This window comes from Notechis scutatus, chromosome 3 (genome assembly GCF_049901735.1).
Source record: "Notechis scutatus isolate UNSWTSFEM ecotype Mainland chromosome 3, rNotScu1.2, whole genome shotgun sequence".
NCBI lineage: Eukaryota > Metazoa > Chordata > Lepidosauria > Squamata > Elapidae > Notechis > Notechis scutatus.
Genome location: NC_142011.1, coordinates 201,561,897 through 201,588,451, shown reverse-complemented (window position 1 = coordinate 201,588,451; position 26,555 = coordinate 201,561,897). Strand labels below are relative to the sequence as shown.

General features: G+C 40.7%; 1 protein-coding gene across 3 annotated transcripts in view; it reads right to left on the bottom strand.

Moving 5' to 3' along the window:
• The window catches only part of KHDRBS3 (KH RNA binding domain containing, signal transduction associated 3), a 122,324-nt gene that overhangs the window by 64,267 nt on the left and 31,502 nt on the right, over nucleotides 1-26,555 (bottom strand). For all 3 annotated transcript variants that reach the window (XR_015749057.1, XR_003371885.2, XM_026678522.2), the window contains exon 2: nucleotides 14,598-14,716. Coding sequence is in view for 1 of the 3 variants with exons in the window: in XM_026678522.2 (XP_026534307.1) it covers nucleotides 14,598-14,716 (119 nt within the window). In the remaining 2 variants the exon portion in view is untranslated. The remainder of the gene's footprint in view (nucleotides 1-14,597; nucleotides 14,717-26,555) is intronic.

Here is a 26,555-nt window from a genome sequence, read left to right as displayed (position 1 = left end):
AAGAGGCTGACTCAGAGAGAGCTGTAAAGCACTGTGAAGTGGTATTTAAGTCTAAGTGCTATTGCTATTAGGTACATGTACAGGTAGTCCTCAACTTATGACCACAATGAGTAACCCTAACCCTTAAGTGAGTTTTGCCTCATTTTATGACTTTTCTTGCCACAGTTAAGTAAATCACTGCAGTTGTTAATACCACGGCTGTTAAGTGAATCTGATTTCCCCATTGACTTTGCTCATCAAGGAGGTTGCAAAGGGGGATCACGTGACTCCGGGGCACTGCAACTGTCATAAATATGAGTCAGTTGGCCAACATCTGAATTTTGATCACGTGACCATGGGGATGCTGCAACGGTCACAACTGTAAAAAAAATGGCCGTAAGTTTTTGTTTTTTTTCCTAGTGCCGTTGTAACTTAGTCTCTAAATGAAGTGTTGTTAAGCCAAAGGTTACATGTATTTGTATGGTTTTATTGTGTTAAATGTTGTAAGTTCTCCAGACTCACCTTGTGGGGAGGGAGAGAGAGAGGGAGAGAAGGAGGAAAGAGAAAGCAGGCAGGCAGGCAGGCAGATTTCATAGCCTCAGGGTGATCCTTCTTCCCCTATGCTAATTAGTATTATTAATTCCCCTCTGCCTCAGGATAGCCATATTTTTGTAGGTAGCACAGAAACTTTTTCTCAGGAACCCTGACTAGGGAGCTATCAGGATGGAAAGATGAAATGAAAACAATTCTGACTCAGGGAAGATCTGGAGAGAGACATATTAAAGCATCTTTCTCTCCCCTAATAATACCGATTGGGAGGATTCTCTGCTGATTGGGGGCAATTCTCTGTTGCTAACTGCGCAACAATCTCGGCAGCGTAAAAGTGGTCGAAAATTACATTCTCTTCCCCTCAGATCGCCCTGCAGTCAGGCTGCTCTTTTTTTTAAATCCTGGCTTCTTTTCAAAGTATTACGCCAATTGCAGTCCAACTCATTTGGAGGGCACTAGATCAGGGGAGACTGAGCCAAAAAAGCTCAACAGAGCCTTTGCTGTCAAAGTTGCGAAGTCAGAAAATAATCAGCAGAGGCCAATCACGTAATGAGAGGAAGTGAAATTAAAGAGTTATTCCTCTTGCTTTTCCTGGGTGTCGTTTTCTATTAGCCAACAGTACCCAGAGAGAAAGCATTACACAGAACAACGACTGATGACCTCCTTTTACCGGTCCACTATAGGCTGTGTCATCTCACATTGCATTACGGTATGGTATGCCAGCTTGACAGCCGTGGATAAAAAGACATTACAGAGAGTGGTGAGCACAGCACAAAATATCATAGACAGTTCCCTGATACCACTAGATGACCTCGCTAGGCTCACTGCCTTAGAAGAGTGAGGAAAATTCTCAGGGACAACTCACACCCTCCCTGGTGAGTGAAGGAGTCTTCACTCTCTCACCATCAGGTATTTAGTTTACTTTATTATCATTGCACCTCGTACAACGCAATCAAACACCATCTTCAGTGCACATCATGACCATGAAAATAAACACAAACACACATCCTTCACCCTTCACACATTGAACTGGAAATCCCTGACACTACACCAACATTGCACTATATAGCAGAATTCAAAAGAGCTACTGCCCTGGGATAGAAGCTGTTTTCAGCTTATTTGTCCTTGTTTTTATTATCCTGTACCGTCTGCCAGATGGTAACAGTTCAAAAAAAAGGGGGTGCCCGGGATGAGATGGATCTTTGAGAATGTTTTAAACTTTCTTAAGGCAGCGGGAGCTATAAAGCTCTTCCAAAGAGGGGAGAGAGCAACCAATGATCTTCAGGGCAATGACTTTAACCCTCTGAAGTGTTTTCCTATCTGCCACTGTGCAATTGGCAAACCATACAGAGGCAGTAAATTAAGATACTCTTTATAGTGCAGAGGTAGAAGGTCACCAGCAGTTTTTCATTCAGTTGTTTTCTGAGAAGTCTCAGGTAGTATAATCTCTGCTGGGTCCTTTTGACCACTGCTCCAATGTGAGCATCCCAGGTCAGGTCCTCTTTTATGGTAACATCCAGAAACTTAAAACTGGCCACTTGCTCCACTCGGTCTCCATTGATAAGCAAGGGCTGGAGGCCTGATCTGTTCCTTCTATAGTCCACTATAAGCTCCTTGGTCTTACTGGTGTTGAGGACCAAGTTATTGTCTCCACACCACGAAAGCAACTGGTCCACCTCATCTCGGTAGGCAGACTCATCCCCTCCAGAGATGAGTCTTGTATGACTGTTGTATCCTCTGCAAATTTAGCAATAGCATTACTAGCATGAGTGGGAATGCAGTCATGCACATAAAGAGTATAGAGTAAGGGACTCAACACACAACCCTGTGGCGTACCAGTGTTAAGAATGAGGGCTGAAGAGGTATGATTACCTAATCTGACCCTCTGTGAGCGGCCAGACAGGAAATTCATAATCCAAAGGCAGATTGAATGAGAAAGTCCAAGGTCCAGAAGTTTAGACACTAGGTAGGAGATATAGAAGCATAGCCAGCCGCATCAACAGACTGAAGAAGTTTCTACCCTTGGCCTGTCAGACTCCCGAACAGAAAATTCATGTCAACATAGTATGATAGACTTGTTGGGCCGGCACATTGGGCAATAAATTCACATGGTGCAATAAGATAGATAGTGTGTTTGTTAGGATTCACTGGGTTAGGGATATTTTTTTTGTCTTCACTGTGAGTTGTGTTGGGGTGTGTGTGTGTGCACGAAGGGAGGCTCAGCCAATCTCATTGTACACATGTTGTATTCTGACAATAAAGATTGATTTGATTATGCTACCTTTTTCAAATTGGGTTGGTAGGTAGGTAGAACTCCAACAGATACAAAAGATTATGTGAGGTGCTACAACAGATATGAATGGCTCGTGTTTGAGACAAATCGCTGAGGGAGCCTCTGGATTTTACAAATCCATATAGATCGCCCTCGACTCACAAGAATTTGCTTTGTGACTGTTCGAAGTTACAACGGCACTGAAAAAAGCGACTGCTTTTCACACTTATGACCATTGCAGCCTCCCCAAAATTCAGGAGCATGGCAACTGACTCGTATTTATGACGGTTATGGCATCACAGGGTCATGCGATCCTCTTTTGTGGACCTTCTGCCAAGCAAAGTCAATAGGGGAACCAGATTCACTTAACAACCGTGTTACTAGCTCTGAACAACTGCAGTGATTCACTTTATAACTGTGGCAAGAAATGTTGTGGGCAAAACTCGCCTTAACTGTCTCGCTTAGCAACAAAAATCTGGGGCTGAATTGTGGTCGTAAGTTGAGGATTACCTCTAATGAAGTATTGCTGAAGGCACTGTAGCAGTGGTGGGATTCAAAACCTTTGACCACTGGTTCGGTGGATGTGGCTTGGTGGGCATGCTTTGCGTGCGTGCACCCACACACCAAATACGCATTTTACGCAGGCGCAGAGGTGTTCCAACTCATGTCCTGCAAGCCAGCGCTCTCCCAGTGGGCTTTAGCAGCTGCCGCATTCTTCTGTGCCGCGCAAAGCAACTGGACTTCAAAAGCAGAGGATAAAGGTGAGTATGGGAGCCAGGGCGGGTAGGTGGGTGGGCCCAACAGCAAAGCGCCGAAGAGAACCAGTTCAGTCTCCGCTCATTGCTCCTACTGGGCTCGGCAGAACCGGGCCAAACCGGTAGCATACCACCACTGCACTGTAGATTTTATTGTAATAACCTACAAAGAACCTGTGCTGTACTAGGAGGCTCTATCACCCTCTCTCTTAGATGAAGTTGAGTCTTTCAAGAAGAGATTGGACTGCCATCTGTCATAAATGGTATGGGGTCTCCTGCTTGGGGGGAGGGGGGGTTGGACTAGATGACCTACAAGGTCCCTTCCAACTCTGATTATCTGTTAAGTATCTTGTTTTACTTAGGTGTGATTCATTATTTTCTAATACACACTTAAATTTACCCCTGATCTTCTAGGACTGCTGCGTTGATCTCTCCCTTCTGCTTTGATTCACAAAGGTTGTTAAGACTTTATCACATGAATTTTACATTTTCAGAAAATAAGGCAGGATGCAGAGTATCACATTTCCTCTTCAGTGCGACTAAATATGACTAAATATGACAACCATATCTAAAGTTACATTGTTGTATTTGGTAATTCAAGATGTAACTGCAGATCTGGAAATTATCTTATATTTCACCCAAGAATATTACATCGTGAGCAGAGTGTAAACCATCCTTTTTTTTTCTTCCTGTCTTCTGCCTTTCTTTTCCTGGAACGCAATCTATTCCCTTGTTTGATACAGAGTTCTTAGAAACTCAAATGCTTGCAAGTATTATATAATGTTTCATACTGGTTTTTTTTTTTAAAAAAAAAACAAGTTTTATTAATTTTTAAAACACACAAATTGTCATTATTCATTACATGTTTAAACCTTTTTTCATTGTCAATTTAACAAGTCAGATAAATTATAATTCTGTTTTAAACCATTTCCATACAACATACCAAAACCTCTTATTCAATTTCTCTTTACTTCTCTTTACTCTTATTCAATATCATTATTATTATTTCATCTGTTTCTTTCTGACTTAGTTACCATTATTCTCAATCTATATTTCTACAATTTTTAACTAATTCTCCCCCCAAAAAGACATATACACACAACACACAAAACATAAAAAAAAATCTTTTTGGAAAGTAACTTGGACCCAGGTGTCTCTCTCTTCATGGACTTCAATTATATTCATGCTCATCTTACATATCATTACTTATTTTATTTACCATTCTAAGCCTTCTATATTAACTTCCCCACATATTTCACACTTCTTACTTCTATCTTAATTAATCATCTTAATTTGAATCATTATATTTATATCTTTTGTCCATTTTTATCATCCCTTTGTCTCATTCCTTATAAAAAAAAAGAAAATAAGTTTCTCCTGAAATCATTAATCAGAGTATGATGCCTTTCTATCTCCCCCCTAAGTTAATCAAATTAATCTTTAAAATAATATCTAATACCCAATCCGATTTTGCTTGGTACATTCTATCTAACTAATACATCCAACATAATTAAATACATAATTAGACAATAAATCCAAATATTAAAAAAAGATACTATAATAAAAATTTTATAATAACATCAATACCATAGTCTTATTAAACTCTTTAATTAAAACAATATTCTAAACCTCCCCTATTATTAGGTTTTAAAGCCAATCATTTTTAAACATTTTAACATTTTAATCTCTTATCAACTCTTAAATCATGACAATACTACCATCTCATCTTATGTACCTTGCAAAATCTTTTTTTTTTTTTAAAAAAAATTATACTTTATCCATTATCCAAAAAAAATTTCTTTTTTTTCATTTAATTTCAAAACATTGTAGCTTTTCTCCACCTTTTCCCTTTCTTTCTTCTCCCAACAAACCTTTCTACCCCCCTTCTTCTAGCCTCTGCCTTGCCAGCTTCCCTTCTCTGTCGTATTCCTTTTCCCTTTTGTTTACTATCATCATATTGGTTTTGCACCTTATTTTTCCCTTTCTTAAATGTTTTTTTAAATCTTAAGTCCTTAAGTCCTTTAATTTTCTTCTTTTCTCTTCTTTTTATTTTCTTTCTCTCTTCCTTCTTTCTGGATCAAGTTCTGAGATTCATTAAAAATGGCTCCTTTCTTTCTTTCTTGTTCCTCTGCTGTCTTCATCTGTTGTAATGTTTGTTGATAATTAATAAGCGCCATTTCTAAGAAAAGGAAAGCTTCTTCCACACCATCTTTACCATTTTTTTTTGCTTGTTCATATACTTTTCTTAGTTCCTCAACAGAAAGAGCCATTATAAATCTTTTCTTTTCTTTTCCCCTTCTTTCTTCTTACAACAACCAGAATATTCAAAAGAAAATAAAAAAAATAAAACAGTCCCAAAGTTATCAGTCAGTCCAAACCAAGGCAGAGTTCTCACTTTCTCCTTCTGGGGTAATATCAATCCAAGAGAAAGAAAGTCCAAATCTGTTTAAAATCTTATTGCAATATATTCTAGTCTTCAAATCCTTAAGGCATCTGCTCCAACAAAGTCTTAGCATACAAATGTTTTCTTTTTAATCCTCTCTCTTCCCACTCATCGCTTAAAACCAATTTTCACCTAAAAGAAATAGGTTTCTTAATATCCAGTTATTTATTCCGTAGGAAAAGAGGGAAAGCTATCCTTTCAGCACCTTCAAACAGCCGCTTTTTTCCTCTTCTGGCAGGTATTATTCAGAAAGTCATACTTTTCAGGAATTTTATTAGATATGTCTTAGAGTCCTAGGAGCCAAGAAAAACTTTCTCCTCTCAATCACTTTCTCCACTTCCTCCTGCGCATTCTTACCCGGCTGCCAGCTTCTTTGTGGCGGCCATTACAGACCGCCGCTGCACGTCCTGGGAAAAGGGAGTTCTGCCGGCCAGGGAGGGAGTCTGCAGCACCCCCAAACCCTTCTCCGGATCCCCTACCTTCAGCTGCCCCTGCAGGGCAGCCTAGCTCGCACCCGGCTGGGTCGGAGCCCCAAAAACGGCTAGCGCGGCAGGATCGCACAGCTTCGCAAATCCCTGCCGCCGCGGAAGCCGACAAACCCAGAAAGCCGTTTCATCTAAAGTTACATTGTTGTATTTGGTAATTCAAGATGTAACTGCAGATCTGGAAATTATCTTATATTTCACCCAAGAATATTACATCGTGAGCAGAGTGTAAACCATCCTTTTTTTTTTTTCTTCCTGTCTTCTGCCTTTCTTTTCCTGGAACGCAATCTATTCCCTTGTTTGATACAGAGTTCTTAGAAACTCAAATGCTTGCAAGTATTATATAATGTTTCATACTGGTTTATAGTCACGTTTAGCTAAACTTTCAAAGAAACCTTTGACAGTCACATAATGTAGATATTCTGAGCTAGCTTAGCTGTCATGGCAGAAGACTATTTTCTTCTTATAGAATAAATCAAGGATTTAAAAAAAACAACAGTGGTGCTAAATGAATCAGAAAAGTGCATTTACAACAGCGCTGAAGAAATGATCCAATGGCACATTGATAGGCATGGCAATAACGCACAAAAAAACAAGATTATATTACAGACGTGAGGATTCCAAAAACATTTATCGTATTCCTACAGCCGTTTTCTTTATCCTTTTGGCAAATCTGAACCTAATACTGTTGTTGCAAATCCCTTTCTTCCAATGTAGTGTGATATTTTTGTGATCACCTTTTGCGACCCCCTAACAAGCCAGGTCAATGGGGAAGCAGGGATTCGCTTCACAACCATGACAACTTACTAACTGTGGTGATTCCCTTAAGCCCTGTGGCAAGAATGGTCATTGAAATGGGGCAAAACTCGCTTAACAACTCTATTGCTTAGCAAAAGAAATATTGGGCTCAATTGTGGTCATAAATCTACCTGTTATTTAATTTGTTAATTTCAAGGGACTGCTTAAGGTGTTCCAACTAATCAACTCCAAACCAAAAAACTCAGAGACAAGCAGTTCCTCAAAGTTCCATTTTATTAGAGTTGTCATATTGGCACATCTGGGAAAACCCGAATCTGAGAGTTCCGGGTTTTCCCACCCAAAAGAGAAATCAAAGATCCATCCCCTTCACCATCAGTCCATCACATGGTCCAATCAAATCTTCGTCCCAACTGGAGACATCCTCTCAGTCACTCCCCTCCAGGTGCAGGGCAACATGTCCTTGACTCTCTGAGAAAGGATGTTGTTATGTCTAATCTTCTACCCCACTCTGAAATCCCCCCTTCCCAAATTCCCAGGCACTGAATGTGACAACCTCCAAGCTTCCAAGTAGAAAATGGCTTCCAAGACTGACATAAGGAGTCTTAGCAGTTCCACTTAAGACAGCAATCTAGTCCACATCTAGACAGGTATAGTCATTCCAAGCTGTCAAAAGGACAGAGTATCTATGTTTATAAAGAGGGATGCTTCAACTGTTCCACGAAGCATCGGTTGAGATGCTTTGGACAACCCTAACAAATATCATTAGTATTAAACTGAGACTCGGGCAAGGCAGATTGAAACTTGACCTACAGCACTAGGTGTATAAATACAGCTTCCCTTCTGTTCTATGAAGATTCTCAATTATCCAATGTTCCAAAGGTATTTTTCCAAAAAGCAATTGGACTTTCTTGCTTCTTCTTTTTCTTTTTTTAAAAATCTGATGTCAAAACTGAAGAAGCTTCTTGGGTGAGAAGCGAAACATTTTCAAGGGGAAAAAAATACAAGAAAGTCCAAGTGCTTTTTTGGAAAAGCACCTTTGGGGTGAACATCCCTTCTCAATGATCTCTGGTTGGCAAGTTTAGTAAAATCAGGACTGGTTAACCCTTGAATGGAATATCCCTAGGGAATTCGAGAGGCAGCATATTCCTAGTGATTTAACAACAACAGCCAATGGGCGACAACATATTGAGAGGCAATCTCTGATAGACAAGAAATAGTGTTTACTACAATTGTTACTGCTGTAAATATTGTGACATATAGTTGTACAAGCGTCTTAAAAGTTTTGTAGGACTAGGCATGTCAGAGGGAAGCTGCAGCCATCAACTAGCTAGCTTCCCTCTGATTTGTATGCCAAGTTTCATTGCGAGAGATCAATTTCCGTAAATTTGTTTATTCTGAGGCCATTATTCCGCTATCGTGACTAATAACATCTTCACAGCATCACTCAGATCTCGCTGAAATGATTGAAGCCCCGAATTCATTGTTATTGGTTTAGCACATTGTTATTACTTTGGTTGGATGACTTAAGACGTTATAAACTGCTATTTGGAAAAATGCATTTGCTCCTTTAGACCTTGGATTTCATTTAGTTTGTTTTAACAAAAAGAGAAGATGCTTATCGACGTTTAACTAGCTAAGGATCAAACAGGACGGAGACAATACATAGAGTTCATAATGGAGGAACTAAAACTATGGATCCTTCACCCAAAGCTATTTAAATCACCAGTCTACAAATTTTGGGAAATTATCGACCTCCGTGATAAAATGTGTTAATTTTACATATTTTGATTAGATGAATTAAAAAAAACAGGTGATAAAGGTGCTGGTTGGTTAACATTTTCAACATATTTCACAATAAAGATTTACACACAGGTGGGTATATTTGCCTACAAAGGAGGGAGCTGTTCCAATGACCATGATGGCTTTGTAACTTCTCAACAAAGCACTGTAGAACAATGAAAATGGTACCACACGGAAGTGTATAAATTTATCTTCACTTTGAGAACAGCAAGGCAGATGGCTATGAAAACCACGTGGGAAATTGGCTTAGGGCCTATAAAGCACTTGGTGCAAACAAGCCACTGAAAATTCATTTCTTCCACTCGCATTTAGACTATTTCTCTTTGAACTGTGGGCCAGTGAGTGATAAGCCTGGGGAGAGATTCCACCAGGATATCTATCGCAGGCATGGAGAAAAGATACCAAAGGGAAATGGAGCCCATCCATGCTTGCCGATTACAGCTGGAATCTCCCCAGGAATGATCCTACTGCACTTCATAAGATAAAAGCCAAAAAGTCCATTTTAGATACCGAATAGAGATGGAACCTTGTCGTTTAATCTGATGTTAAAGTTGGTCAGTTTTACATGCAAAAAAACATGAAAATGTTCCATGAAAAACCAATAAATGAATGGAAAGTTATGTTATTGGAATCAATAAAAAGATAAAATTTATGATTGGTGAGGCACTGTTCTCATTGCTATATAACATATTGCAGAAAAGTTATGGAGCATAATCGCACACACACACCCTCGTAATTTTGAATTACTTGGACGCAATTTTGACCTGAAGCTGTTATCTTGGAAACTGGAGCCAATTAATACTCAGGACTTAATTTTCTTTTGTTATTGACCCAATTCTGATTAAATTAAGCTACTTTCATTTCTGAGGCTTTCTCCTTGTAGACCAGGGTATTCATCAATTATTTAAACACTGAATAATCACACAACTTATGTGTAGCCTTTCCTAATCTGGGGTTAGCTAGCTTGGCTGGGAATTGTACTCCCAAAGACTAGTCTTAGCTGGGAATTATGGGACAAAAAGCCCAACCAAACTGGAGGAGGTCAAATTCACAAAGGCTGCCTCTTAATTGATAATCTAGGCCGTGGTTTTCAACCTGTGGCCTGTGGACCTCTTTGGGAGGGGGGGGGGCGTGATGTTGTCACAGGGGCTCCACAAGGACTTGAAAAAATGTTGTGGTGTAATTCTTAAGTTAAGTCTTGAGGGGTCCGTGGCTACAAAAGGTATTTAAAGGTGGTCCATGGCGAAGAAAAGGTTGAGAACGACTGCTCTAGATATTCATAGTTGGAGCTAACATGGCTTCGCTGTGGGACTTGGACAATTTATAGGAAGAACAGCAAAAATTCAGCAGCATTTGCAAACTTTTAATTTTTGAAGAAGCCATGAGAGTTACTGGGAAGGGAGTAGGGGAACTGCTATTAAACTTTATTGTATAGATTCAGCCTCATTTAGTAAGAATACTTTAAAAAAACAATAAAAACCCTCCAGACATCCGTAATGCCTTGTCAACAATTCCCTCACTTTATTAGAAATGATCATTGCTTGAAATGTGCTCCATAGTTAACATACATAAAGATCTAGTTTTCAGTTTAATGGAACAGTGGTCAATATAATCCGAATCCTGTCATGATTTGATGATTACAAGGCCTTTTTTTTTTTTTGCAGTAACGGAACAGCCAGAAATACTCGGCAAGGTACGCTATTAAGGGAAAGCAGATAAATAAATCTTCAGTGCATTTGTAAAATGAGGAATTACTCATTTACAGTAAACCACGCAAGAAATCTATTTCGCGATGTCAAGAGCTACTTTAAGATATAAATCTGAAGACTGAGCATGGCAGACTGACCCAAAGTTATCAATTAGGAAATATTAAACTCTGCTTTTGTTACTTGATGCAAGCAATTTAGAAAACCATTCCCCCACCCTCCATTTTTGACAATACACAGCCACAGATGTTAAGAACAGCAGCCTTGTGGCTGGTGTGTCAGGGTACAATTAATTGTTGTGACTGCACCAGCCTTCCTTTTGCTATTGGTAAAATAAGTTGGCAAGTAATCGCTGGCAATTTGAGCAGGGGGTTGGACTAAAAGACCTCGCAAGGTCCCTTCCAGCTCTATTCTGAATTGGATTGGATTCTTATTGCTACAAGGCAACCCATTTTTAAAAAAACTTCAAGTTCTTCCTTTTATAAAAAGGCATATGGAGCTTGCACATATACACACACACACGCACACAAATGGATCAGGCATCTTCAGCTGCTTGGTTATATTTAAACTAGAACAGAAATGTAATTAGGGGCATTCTGAGGTATGGCTGGAAACATCTGTCAGAAGTGTCAAAAACCATGCTACTGCATACATAAACCATCAGGATTAAATACCTGTCTACATTCTTAATTCAAATCACCATTTAATTTATTTTCTAGCCGAGGGATGTGCAGGATCGACCATTCTATGCTGATAGGAACGTTCTGAAGGCTTTTCTGTACAGGAACCCCATGATTTATAACCATAATATGACCCAGATTTCTGTCATTAAGTGATGAAAGTCGTAAGTTAGGGCCCTCACATGATCAGACCCAATTTTATGACTTCTTTTTGCAATGGTCATTAAGGCTATCCATGTATTCCCAGTGGACCTTTTTTGTTTTTGGGCCAGAAACCAGCTGAAAAGACCAGAATCCAGCAAAAAGCATAGTGAATTAGAGCAACTTGACCATGGGATGCTTCAACCATATGTAAAGTTAACCTACTTGCCAAGCTCCCCCAAAATAGCCCTACGACCAACAGTGGAGTATGCAACTGTTGGAACTTCCAGATTGTAAGAAACTTCTGGAGCTGTCCTTCGTAACTTCAAATGGTTGCTAAGCAACTGGTCAGAAGTCAAGAACTACCTGTTGTTTTCCTGGAGTTAATCCTCCAAACCAGAAGTAACCCACATTTCTGTTTCCCAAAAATCCTGGAAATTCAAGATTTCTCCAAATGGTCAGATCAGTTCTCTGTAACATTCAATTCTCAGAAAATTAGTTTTTGCACATACCTATTAATCCTGCTTCAGGCACTATATCACCTGTTCAAAAAAGTAATAACTAATATCACAACTTTAGTTAGTAGAGCTCTCGCTCTCACTCTCAGTCTGTCTCTCTCTGTCTCTCTCTCTTTCTGTCTCTCTCTCTCTCTTTTGAAACAACAATACAGGTAACATCTTATGGAAGTCAAGGTACATTAAAGAGCCCAATAATACTTACTAGTAAAATAAAATAGTATTTACTTTGGATGTTTCTATTGTTTTTAATCATTTTAACATGTTTCTAGTACAGGTATTCCTCGAAATACAATCACAATTGAGCCCAGAATTTATGTTGCTGAGTGAGAAATTTTTTAAATGGGTTTAGCCTATTTTTCAAATCTTTCTTGCCACCCTTGTTAAGTGAATCACCGCAGTGATTAAGTTAATAACACGGTTGTTAAATGAATCTGGCTTCCCCGTTGACTCCGCTTGTCAGAAGGTTACCAAAGAGAAACACATGACCCCGGGACCCTGCAACATTCATAAATGTGAACCACTTAGCCAAGCATCTGAATGGAAATCACCAGTGGTGGTATTCAGCCGGTAACACACTGGATCGGGCGAACCGGTAGCAAGAATTTGGCATGGGTCGCCAAACTGGTAGTAAGTTCTGTCTGGCCACGCCCGCACCCGGTCGCCCTCCCATCCAATGCTCGCTCACCCCGCCCGCCTGACATTCGCCTAAGGTATTTCTTTCCTTTTTTCCCCTCCTGACAATCAGCTGTACATAGATCAACTGTGCCAGGATACCCCTTGCTGAGGCCCAGGAAGGCAAAAAAAAAAAGCCTCAACCCACCCACCTCCATTTTTTCTTGCCTGAGCTTCAGAGGAGCCTTAGGGGAGCAAAAACACCCCCCCTTAGAGGCTCCTCTGAGGCCCAGATGGCCCAAAAAATGGATGGGGGCTGCAAAAAAGAAAAAAGCCACGCCCACCCTGTCACATGGCCATGCCCATCAAGCCACGCCCACAGAAAACTGGTAGTAAAATTTTTTTAATCCCACCACTGGAAATCACGTGACTGTGGGAATGCTGCAGCGTAAGTGTGAAAAATGGTTGTTAAGTCGCTTTTCTCAGTGCCATTTAACTTCGAATGGTCACTCAACGAACTGCTGTAAGTTGAAGACCATCTGTATTTTGATTGTAATATTTTTTTTGAATTGAGAATCACTGACTGAGATGCACAGCTACAGCAGTTGAATAAATAAATGACAACAACTAAATAGCTCTCTTGGTGTGCATTTACATTTATCTTACAAAAGAGAATGCCAAAAACTGAAACGGAGTCTTAACAGCTCTTGGGATGACACTGTTCAATTATTTTAATGATTTTTAAAAATGGACTCATTTATTGATCAAGCATTGGGATTTGGGGAAGTTACTCGTTCAGATACATTTGTTGTTTTACAAATCATCTATGCCTAAAGTACTAAAAAAATGATCTAAAAAATGGGAGGGATTTGTGAAACAACAAAGATTCAAAAAACTTCAGAATTGCACCCTTCTTATGTTGCTACAGTGCTTTTTCAACAATGTTTTGTGCAATCAAAAAAAGTGTTCATTTGCATTGGTTGGTAACATGAACATTTTATAACAACTGAGGAAAGGAAAAAAGAAATCTTGCCCTTTAAGGAATAGGCAAAGTTCTTTCCTTTTGTGGACTCAAATTTCCTGGCTGGGAGAAATGCAAAATGATTTGGTCAGCTGCGTTGAAAGTCAGAATCAGTTTATTAATGGGAAGGCAGGTAAGAAATCTCACAGCGTTCCTAGGATTAATCTAATCTTGTGAGTAGAGAGAAACCCTTTCTTATACCCTTCAGATCCTTTGATTTTGTAAGTGTGAACCCTTGAAGTCATTGATTTGTGTGTGTGTGATGAGTTCCTGTCTCTTGAGATTGGGATCTCTTCCAGGGATCTTGGTAGGAGTAACTGTTTTATGGTCCTGATCCTTTGTAGTTGCTTGTTTGCTATCATGTTTCCTTCCTGCCATGCCTTTTGGTTTGCTTTTCACAAGTTTTTATAACTTGCCATCTATTTGATTTCTATGGGAAAGGATCTTAGCAAGTTTGTAGGGTTTTTTTCTCTCTGTAAACTGGCTCCAGCTATTTTAATAGCCCTACATGACAAAAGGTGGGGGCTGATGGAGCTGACCCTGCTTGTGTTTTCACCTCTTCCTTTCTTTTTTTTAGGGGAATTTCCTTCCCCTTCCAATGTTTTCCTAGAAGAGAGGGGAATCACAACTTCCAACACTACATAGTACTAATTATCATATTATTATTTAACTAATTAATGAATATACCCAGGCAATATTTTTTTAAAAAAAATAAAAAATAAAATAGAATCTATATTTCCCAACATTTGCGGAAAGATTGCATGATTCTTTCGAGCTACGCTGTCAAATCTGAAAATCTGTTACAGTCATGGCGCGCTGCATGAAACACAATGAGCAGACACAACAGCAAATCTGCTTGTGTGTGCATTGAACTCACCTTAGGAAATTGCTTTACTGGAATTAATACTTTTTGCCCCAGTTTCATGTTTTTGTTAATCACTACATCGATGTACTTTTCTTCTTCTTTGCCTTCTCCTTTCTGGAACTTATCGATTTCTGTAACATGAAATACAAAACTTGTTTCAGAATGAGCTTTCCTAAACAACGTATCTTCATTTAAAACAGCCAAGACTTCATTAGGGCAATTTATCTGCCACCCAAGTGACCAACTTCCATAACCATCAGATCCAGCCCAAGAAACATATTGGGCAGTGAATCCTGCATTCTAAAAACCTTTATGCTGAAGGGTCAATTTATTTAATACTATACATTCTGACAGCAGTGAGAATGGTATACGCCCAGCAATGGAAGAGTGAAAATACACCTCTAGAAAGAGAGATAATAAAGAAAATACTGATTTGCGCAGAATTAACTCTAGAACTAAAAAATAAATGGGAAACAGAATACTATTATACATGGAATAGATTCTACTGATGGTTGGAAGCGAGGTGGAAGTAGGAACATAAAACAGCTAGGATAAATAGACCCAAAATGTGACACCATAGATGAACCAAAATGGGTATTGTGATCAAAATAACGGTAACAAAATTAGTAATTTATAAATAATATGTATGTTGTTTGGTTTTAATTGTTGTATGTATGGCGGAGGAAATGCCAGGATGATTGCACTGTGTTCGATATTTATATACATAAATATACTCTACTCTACATGAAGTTTATGCTGTATGACAGGGGTCCCTGACTCCCGGGGCTGTGCACGGGTCACGAGCCACACAGGTGGCAGGCGTGTGCATCTCCATTTGCACAAGGTGCAGGCACAGGCACATGCAAGCATCCATCACTCATACAAATGGAACTTTGCGCCTGCCACTTGCATAGATCCATTCCCCCCCCCACCCCAGCCTTCATCCCAGCCCGGGTCTGCAAAGCTGGAAAAATTGTGGGACATTGTTCCTCAGTGTCATATAAAATATGTGGGTACATGCGTAATTTTGTATACATTTATATATCTTGTCATGTTTATATTAAAGGTGGAGACCCTTTGAGAGCTGTATGCAACGTAATTTCATTTTAATGCAAGCCGATTAGTGTACATTCAAAGTGACAATTAATTCTATTCTATTCTATTCTATTCTATATTCTATATTCTATTTTCTACTGTACTCTACTCTGTATGAAACTCTTTTCTTTGCCTGATTCTACTTCTCCCCCCTCTTCTAAATTAGGAAATAGAGCATTTTTTTTTTGTGGAGCATAATTAAGTCTTGCCTAAGGATATGCCTTATTTCATTTATTCCCAATTCTTTACTGAAACTCAAAAGTCTTGCCGGATCCAATCTGGGTCAGTCAACAGGACCAGAGGTTTTGTCTTCTGAGTTTTCAAGACTCATACTGGTGGCCATCTTCAGAGAGATTCTCTGAAGATGGCCACCAGCATGAGTCTTGAAAACTCAGAACACAAAGCCTCTGGTCCTAGAGTAACTGACCCAGATTGGTCCTGCAATATTATCCCAGGACACATATTTGCTCCTTCAATCTCAAAAGTCTTCCTTACATGATCTAAAACACAGAATTCCATTTAAGGAAGGACATCCGCACATAGCTATCTCTTCCTTTAATGTGGGGTGTCAAACTGGATTTCTTCGAGGGCTGAATCAGCATTGTAGTTCCCCTTCGCGGGCAGGCGGTAGCGCGGAGAGCGGGGGGGAGACAGGATCGATGCTTCCTGCAGCACCCTGCCGGCCAAAACAGGGCATGGGGGCCGCTTCAGCCTGAACAGCCAGCCTCCTCCAGTACTTTACCAGCCAAAATGGGATGCAGGGGGTACACGGCCCCCCGGTGCCTCGTTTTCACCCTCCATGTCCTCCTGCAGCACTCTGCTGGCCAAAAATGGGCTACGTGGAGGCCAGCGCCACCCGTTTTCGGCCTCCCCGGCCTCCAGCAGCACTCTGCCGGCCAAAATCGGCCCATGCGGAGGCCTTCCAAGGCCTCCGCGCAGCCGGTTTTTAGCCAGAAGAGTGTTGCAGAAGGCTTGGGGGTCCAAAAACAGGCCACCAGGGGGAGGGGTACACACAGCCCATTTTGGCCAGCAGAGGCACCATGGGCCAGTCCTTTGATATTTCCAGGCCGTCGCTGTGGGCTGGATTTAAGCACCCCTGCTTTAATGTTACACACTGTCATATACTGTATATTTAGCTTGTAACGATCATACATGTTTTAAAGTGTTACATGGTTTTATGCAAATCTGTTTTGCAAACATTCTATAAAACGGCCAGGAAGAAAAACTTGCGGAGTGTTCTAATAATATGCAGCTAAAAAATCCATGGGTAGAGTTTTATATCAGCTACTTTTTCCAAGCTTTGAATTTGTTGGCACAGCAGTCACGTTCTCCTAAAATTAAGTCACGCACCTCCAATATATTTAATAAAGAGCCATACTTTAAAAATAGAACAGGCGTGTATCCAAATAAAAATAAAGTGACAAGCCAGAAATGCAAACTCCAGCTGTTTAATTCATTATCAAGTAACTTTTGTGGAACTAAAAAAGAAGAGATGGAGACCAGAAATCTCTTTGCCAGCTATCAACACTCAGATAAGCAAGGATTAACACCAGGATCAACACCAGACAAAGAATCAAACAGTAAACAACACCCTAATCCACGAACTAACAAGCAGGAAACAATATCCTAGGCAAGCTACAGTTATTCCTTGACTTACTATCATACCTGGGAGTAGAATATCCGTTGCTTAGCAAGGCCGTTATTATGCAAGTCACATCAGATTTTACCTTTTTTTGCCACAGTCGCTCCGTGAATCATGTTTTAAGTGAATTGGTCATCATTAAGCAAGTCCAGCTTTCCCCATTGTTGGCTTAATGGAGGTTTCGGGAAAAGTCACAAATGGCAATCAAATGAACCCAGAAAATGCTGCAATCATCATAAATACATGCTTGTTGAGTTTTGATCATGAGACCACAGGGATGCTACAATGATTATAAGTCTGAGGACCAATCACACGCCACATTTTTCAGTACCACTGTATTTTTGAGCTACCTGTCACTAACAAATGGTTTTAAGTTGAGGACTATTTATACTATGAGTGTCAAACTTGATTGCGTATCGTGACATATCGCAATGTTTTTTTGTCTTGTGGCGCTGGGGTGGACGTGGCCACTGTGGGCTGCCAGTTAGACAGGCCTGACTTATACTGTATATCAGGGGTCCCCAATTCCGGGGCCACGGCCCACAAACCGGGCTGTGGCTCATTCAGAACTGGGCCACGGAAGTGGCAGGCAAGCGCATGTATAGATCCACTTGCGGACAGCCTTCCTGAACTCTGTTTTGGCTGGCAGAGGGTTGCAGAAAGCCGTTGCAGCCAAAAGCGGAGCTCGGGAGCCCTTTACACTGACAGAGCGTTTGGGCCACCACAGGCGCCCCCAACACAAGTGACGTCAAGCTGGCCACACCCACCCTGGCCATGCCCCACCCCCATGAGATGAAACTCAACTCTGATGCAGCCCTCAATGAAATCGAGTTTGACACCCCTGACCTACAAGGTCCCTTCCAACTCTGTTATTCTGTTCTGTTCGAAATACGATGCTCCCCATTGACTTTGTTTGATGGGAACCCGTAGGAAGGTCACAAACGGTGAACATAGGACCCCAGGATGCTTCAACCATTGCTAATGACAGGCCAGTTGGCAGGTGCCTGAATTTTTGATCATGTGCTCATGGGGATGCCGTGATGGTCATAAGTGCACGGACAAGTCATAAGTAACGTTTCTCAGTGCTGTTGTCATTTGAATGGTCACTAAATGAATGGTTGTAAGGTCCAGGACTACCTGTGGAGTTTCAAGGTTTTATCCTATGAAAACATTTGAATTGTTTAAGTTGGCTCATGCATTCCGAACTATGCCATGGTGCTCTAAACGGCTGTAAAGAGCTCCTACCATTTTGTAAATATAGTAGTCAATAGCCAAACCCTAAAAAGAAGAGAATTGCAACCCGAAAGTTACAAACTACAGGTAGTTCTCGACTTACAACAGATCACTTAGCAACTGTTTGAAGTTACAACGGCAGTGAAAAAAAAGTGACTTGTGGCCATTTTTCACACTAACGACCATTGCAGCATCCCGTGGTCACGATTTACAGATGGATGCTTGACAACTGATTCATATTTATGACTGCTGCCGTGTCCGGGGGGGGGCATGTGAGCCCCTTCTGTGACCTTCTGACAAGCCGAGGCAATGGGGAAACCCGATTCACTTAACATCCGTGTAACTGATTTAACAACTGCAGCAATTCGCTTAGTAAACGTGGCGAGAAGAGTCGTAAAATGGGGCAAGACTCACTTAGCAAATTTCTTACTTAACAACCTAAATTTAGGGCTCAATTGGGATTGTAAATTGAGCACTACCTGTATTCAAGTCTGTAAAGTTATATATATATAGATTTATATATATGTGTCTGCAACGTATATCTTATCAATTCTTCCTTTTCACTACCTGGAGAATCCAGACACACAGGTTGGATATTTACTATCACAAAATCAACGCAAGAACTGTTGTGGTCCGTTGGAGGCCTGTGGAGCTGGCAGCAGAGTTGGACAGTGGGGAGGAACATGGGCCAGTCCTGGAGTCTGGGGAGGGCTCGGACGAGGGTTCTACATCTGACACAGAGATGGGGCCAGGACCATCTGAGAGTTATATGCTGACTCCGGAGCCTTCAGAATCTGACATCAGCAAGACAGAGGAATAGGGGGGAGCCTGCTCCCAGTGCGCTCTTGCACAGACTGCTAGAAGACAATAACAGTTAAGACAAAAGGGGCAACTCGGGAGTAACAAGGGAGATAAAGGTGGGTGCTTATCAGCCTTATCCCAAAAAGACTGTGGTAAACTTCTGTTGGACTATTCACAAACTGTTTGGGACTCATTACGGGCTGTGAATGAGTATAATTCACAGCCGTTGAAATAAAAAGAGGGTTTTTGGGACTAAGCGTGTGATTGTTACTGTCTAAGGAAGCCTTGGTCAGAACAAGAATGTTGTCCCTTTCATATTCACTCCTGCTTTAAGAGAAACTGGATGATATCAGTGCAACACCCAAAGCCCCCAGTGGGCGATTTTCATATGCAGGATACCGATTTAGCTGTAGATAGAGTAGGGCTAGACCAACAAGGGGAATCTAATCAGATTTCCAAAATCGAATGAGTAGGATTTGCCTTCTTTAATCGCTAGATTACATACTGCACCAGTAGTAAGCTTTGTGTTCCGATGTAGTTTCCTAGCTCAGAAATAATAGATGAGTGTGTGATAAGGTCTTTTCTTTATAATGCCAAGGATTAAAATCCCATGTTCCCAAATCATGGACACGATACCTAGAAATTCAGGTCAAATAAAGGAATTACCGAATTTTACGCAGAGCACAATAGGCTAAGCCAGGATTGTTTCCTAGTGCGGACCGCAGAATCGCCGAGTGCATTTAGATAATGGATCAAAAGATAACTTCTTTTGATAACCTCAAAAGAATTAATCTTCTTGTGCGAGGACCATCGACATGAGCCTAGCTATCTTTATTAATGCTCTATGCGAGAGAGCTTTGCCCGCATTAAAGTGAATGCCTTTCAAGAGATTGTCTCCATCAATAACTAAGATAAAACAGCAGAACCACAGATTTTAGTAAACATTTAAGTATAAAAACCGCAAGCCCTTTTAGTGGTTAGCTTTATCGCATGGACTTGGCAAAGAATGGAAGACTAGAGTCATAATATTCAAACTAGGCACAGTAACAAAGATTTCCCTGAGACCTTTCTATGGCTTCTATAGGCCTCTTTTTGTTAATATAGTAAATGCAAACCCAGCGTTTCCTTTAATCTGAAAAGCATTTTACTCTAATGAAAGTTTTGCTTAAGACATTAATTTCCACATCCCAAATGATTTGCAAAACTACTTTTTTTTTTCCTCGTTGCAAGGATTTGTGGTGGATAAGATAAGCATCTGCTTAAAGTTCATACAAAGAGCTTTCACAGTGCATTAATCTGCCCCCTCAACCCTCTTCTATCTAACAATATCTCTCGAATCTTTAATCCAATTCAAACGCAATTATATGTACATGGAAAAACTGATCGGTTTATATGGGGAAATTGTCTCAGGATTCTAAATACTTTATACAAGTAAATGTTAAAAGAACTGAAAATATAAATGCCAAATCTGGACCGTACAATTTATAATAGAAAAAATGAGCTTGGAAGTATTTGAATTCAAATCCAAGAATTTACAACGATGAAACTCTTAATATGAGTTATATTATGAGGTCAGATATGAAAAATCTCAATGAGTAACCATCTTTGAACCTCCAAGATGAGTGAGGTTGGCTGCCTGTTGGGTATATAAAACAAGTGCCATCACTTGAGACTTTCAAGAAGAGATTGGACTGCCATTTGTCAGAAATGGTGTAGGGTTTCCCGCTTGGTGGGGGGTTGGACTTCCAACTCTGATTATCTGTTATCTGTTATGTTCATATAGTTTTCTCTACAGTAATACAGTCTTCTTATGAGATTTTTTTAATATTTTCAATTAACTTCTCCCACCCAATCAGATCCAATCAGGCCTTCCACCTTCATCTTATGAAGATACTCTTCATGTTCTTTCAGTTTGTCCCAAAAGTGTTTTTTTCAGGAAGAAAACTGGACTTTCTTGTGTTTTTTTCTTTTGAAGACGTTTCACTTCTCATCCAAGAAGCTTCTTCAGCTCTGACTGGATAGTGGAGAATGGAAGGATTTATATTCCTTGCAGGCAGCTGGTCATCTGCATCCTTTTAGAGGGTCCTTGAAGCACTTGGAGGTTTATCTGTGTCCTCTTTCAGTTTGGTTTCCCTGCTGCCTGATCCATATCCTTTCCACAAAGTCTTCTCCAGCCAGTCCACTTTTCCGTTGAGTAAGTCTCAGCATTAGCTACATTGAGTGCAAATTGAGGAAGCTGGAAATTCACACACCAGAAAGATGATTTAAACCACTAATTACAATATTTTAAGCTCCATTATTTCTCTGGGAAGCTTAAGAAACTGGCCCTGTCAAGTTATTTGTAAAACAGAATAACTGAATAACAGAGCTGGAGGGGGCCTTGGTCCAATCCTCTGCTAAAGCAGAAGATCCTATACCAGTGATGGTAAACCCTTTTGGTACAGAGGGCCCAAAGCACACGAGCACATACCCAAAATGCAATGTGTCCACCCCTGCGCACACATGCACGCCCCGCATTCATGCACGTGCCCCCCACATGTGCTCCCCCGCATGCATAACACAGACCCGAAGACCAGCTGGCTGGCAGGAAGCACGCACACATGCGTGGCGAAGCCGAGGTGGGGCAACAGCATGTGTGCCCAGAGAGAGGGCTCTGCGTGCCACCTGTGGCATGCGTGCCATAGGTTTGCCACCACAGCCCTATACCATTCCAGACAAATGGCTCTCCGGTCTCTTCTTACAAACGCCCAGGGATGGAGCACCCATAACTTCTGAATTGTTGTGTTAGGAAATTTCTCCTTTAGGTTGTTTCTCTCCTTGATTAGTTTCCATCCACTTTTTCTTGTCTTTTGGGGCTTTGGACAATAGCCTCTTCTTTGTGATAGCCCCTCAAAGATTGTAACACTGATATATCATGTCACTCCAGTCCTTTTTTTCACTAGACAAACCCGTTTCCTGCAACCATTCTTCACATGTTTTAGTCTCCAGCCCTCTATTTGTTGCTTTCTTCTTCCAGTGTCTCAATATCTTTTTTTATAACATGGTGATTAAAACTGGATGCAGTATTGTGAATGTAGTCTTACTACACTTAAACATTAATAACTACACTTACTGCATTTACACATACTATGCTTAAAGATTATTCCCAGAAAGATTATGATACCATTTCTAGACCTTTACAAACAGTATTTGCTGTTCTCATCCTTATTATTCTTTGCTTTTATCTGGCTTCCATTCTGTAGGCATCCTCTCACCATGTGCTAAATGTTGTGACAAGGAAACTTCTAATTTAGATGGGAATATTAAGGAATGTTTCCTCTCTGTTCTTTTCTAGTCATTGGCCAATGACACTAAAATTATTCTGGGAAGAAACTGGGCACTGTTTTAACAGAAAACTGCATTCAACCTTCACTCCAACTCTGACCTCAATATCTGGTGATTTTATCAATGGACAAGGGAAGAGAATAAAATAAGGGAAATAAAATTGCAATTTCCTTGATTCTCTGATAAGCAAAGAGATGAAAAAGAACAAGAATATTGCTCCAGACACTTGAGGAGTATTATTTCACCTATATAAATCTGACTTATGAGAAAATAACCTTGCCAAATGTCCAAAGTAAGAATGGTACTATCTGGAACAGAAGGCAGAGCTTTAAGTTCATCTGCTCATGCGTATTTTTCAAGTATGAGATGTGAACCTCTGTCATCAGATTAGGAAAGGAATAAAAGGGAACTCATGTTGAATCCTTTTTGTCTTCCTGAAATGAATGTGTCTTGAATGAATGAATTTTGTCTTCCTTCTTCCATAATTGCATGTGATTGAGTTTGACCAAGTGATAAATGCTTTAAAAGATGTAAACTAGAAAATAATTGATAAAGTTAATGTTCCCTCTTGTTAATCAACCAGATAAATTTTGGATAATAATTTTGCAAATTTATTCTGTAGCAAAACTGTAGCTAAGTATGTAGTTAGGAAGGAGGGAGAGGGAAACAGAAATGAATGAGATATTGTATCATAGAATTATTTAATCAACATTAAATAATTTGAGCTAAGAAAGAAGTAGGTCGCCAGAAAGGATTGATGGTGTAGGATATCCAACTTGGGGTCTCCTATAAACCAGGAGTGTCCAACCTTGGCAACATTTAAGATTTGTGAACTTCACCTCCCAGAGTTTCTCAGGAAGCATGGTTGAGGAATTCTGGGAGTTGAAATCCACAGGTCTTAATGTTGCTAAGGTTGGACACACCAGCTGTAGACTAATGATTTAAGTAAATAAAATATATAAAGAAGTCTCAAGAGGTGCATTCACCAAGTGATATATTCACTTATCTAGAGTAGCAGAAGTCAAAAGTGAACCATGTTTTTAAAATCTAAATTTCACAATTTCTCATCTGAAGGTTCAGACCATCTGCTACTATGTGTTCTTTTGAATTTAAAGTCTGCAAATTAAAAACTGCATGATGCTAACATAAGTTGCTCTGAGCAGATTTCAAGTGAATAGCAAGTTAAGTGTGGTAAGTATAAAAAATGCTGTTATCTTCTCCATTAAGTCTGTGAACTGAGCTCACACCCTGATGGCTGTGTAGCCGTCAAATTCTATATGCATTAATATTCCAATCGTATATATCAGGGGTCCCCAACCGCCGGTCCCCATGCGGACCGGTGCGACATGGAACAAGCCTTACCGGGCGCTGGTTGCTGGCGCCGCCATCTTTTTGGTAAAAAAAGCAATTTTTGATCAAAAAGATGGCGGCGCTAGCGTTTCAATGAGCTTTCCGGGTAGAGCCATTCTGCGAAAAGCTCACCAGAAGCGCTGGCGCCGCCATTTTTGACGAAAAATCACTTCTGGTGACGTCACCGGAAGTGATTTTCGTCAAAAAGATGGCGGCGCCCAGCTGACGCCGAGAACCGGCATGGCGCCAAGCTGACGCCGGAACCGGGCCGCGGCGTCGAAGGTTGGGGATCCTGGTATATGATCAAATAGAAAACAAATCTATTACACCTGGTTTCCATTCGCTTCTTCTTGCAGATACTGAAAACTGGATTTTTATCTATTTGTTGTAATCCTGGGCCAGATCATATCTTATCTGCAAGCACTAGACAGATTTGTATTTTAGTTCAGTTTTGGACCAAGGGATCTGAAGTGGTACTGAAGGATATATCCATATTTGTGGAACATCACATACAAAACAACTCTCATTAATATCTCCTCTTCTCAAGATTGACAAACAAACTTTTAGCTGATAAATGAGAGTTCACAACAATAAAGAAAGAAAACTGTTACCCACTTACATCTACCCACTTTTCTATACCTGTATTTATATCTTCTGCATCTTGAAATTTTGAGCAGTCTTGAAACTCTTTAGCAGAGAAAAAGTTTGGAAAAGATGTAATATTTCTGGAAATTTCAAAGTCATGAAGAAATTTCTCCACAATCTACAGGAATGAAACTGGAAGTAGCAACAGCACTTAAATTCATATACTGCTTTACAGTGCTTTAAATAAGGGTGAGATTCAATTTTTTTAACAACTAGTTCTGTGGGCGTGGCTAGGTGGGCGTGGCCATGTAACTGGGTGGGTGTGGGTTGGTGTTGTTGTTTTTTGCAGCACCCCTCCACCCCCCCTATTTTTGGGGCCTTCTGGGCCTCAGGGAACCCTCCGGGGGGGGGGAGTTTTTGCTCCCAGGAGGCTTCTCTAGGGTCCAGGAAAGCAAAAAAAAAGGAGCGTGGGGGTAGGATGGGGTGCTGTGCCCCGCTCCATTTTTTGCCTTCCTGGGCCTCAAGGAAGCCTCCTGGGCGAAGCAGTAAGAGAGCGAAGGGAGTTGATTGGGAGGGGGGGGGGGAAAGAAATACCTTAAAAAGTGACTGGGCAGGGGAGAATGGAGTCAGTGATGTCGGGCATGCACGATGTTGCGCATGTGCGATAAGGACTGACTGGGCAGGCAGGGAAGGGGGCAGGCGAAGAGGGGCGGGGCCAGCCAGAGGCACGATTGGCTGGTTCTCCGAACTGCGCAGAATCGTAATAACTGGTTCTACAGAACCGGTCCGAACCGGTCGAATACCACCCCTGTCTTTATAGCCCTCTCTAAGTGATTTATACCGAGTCAGCATCTTGCCCTCAACTATTTGGGTCTTCATTTAACCCACCTCGGAAGGATGGAAGGCCGAGTCAACCTTGAGCCTGGTGAGATTCGATCTGTCAAACTGCAGTCAGCCGACAGTCAGCTGTAGCGGCCTGCAGTACTGCACTTTAACCACTGAGCCACCGTGGCTCATAAGTATCTCCAATGTTCTTTATTTCTCTTCCCCCTATAACTCTTAACTGACAAATTTGCCTTGCTACTTTAAAATCATGCACGCAGGGTAATACTTGAATTACGAATAGTTGGCTTGGCAACCATTAGAAATGGGCCTCCACAGGGCTACTTATGACCCACATTCAAAGTTCCGATAGGTGTCCCACTCCCACGTAGTCACATGGTTGCATTTTGGGTGCTGGGCAACTGGCTTGCATTTATGGCCTTTTGCAGAGTCCTGCAGTCAAAAAATCCACAATTTTACAATGTTTTGCTGGAAACCAGCATTTACTCCTGGTTTCCTGCCAAAGACACCCCTCATTGAGGACAATGTAGTTGCTTCAATGACTGCCATAAAAAATCCACACTGTGACCTGCTTCCTGACCAGCCCAATTTACAACTCTAATTCCAGGCTCTACGGTTGAAAGTCAAGGACTATCTCTATCAAGCACTAGATCTTGGAATTAGGGTAAGAAATGTCTCTTCTCTTGTAAGGTTCATCTTATTACAAATTAGAAAATATTGTGTGTATGGGGAAAGTCCAACAGTGTATCAGCACCAGATCTGATTCTAATTTGTTATCCTAAATATTTCATTGGAACCCCTTCACTTTTTTCCGCTGCTTCAATTTAAAGAAACAAGCAGAGGCCAAGAGGAAAACTAGGAAAATGACAGTTTTCCCAAAGGTCTCCCCACCACCAAGTCTCCACATTTCCACTGAATATTTGTGGCCTTGAAATCCCACCAGAGGTTTTTTTTAAAAATAAATTAAATTCTGAAATTCCAAATATTTCTCCCTCTTGAACAGTGACTGAAATGTCCACCTTGCAAGGCACATCCAGACCTCAGCAAAGCTGAGCCAAAGAAATAGACTTTTTAAAAATCATCTTAGAGGAGACATT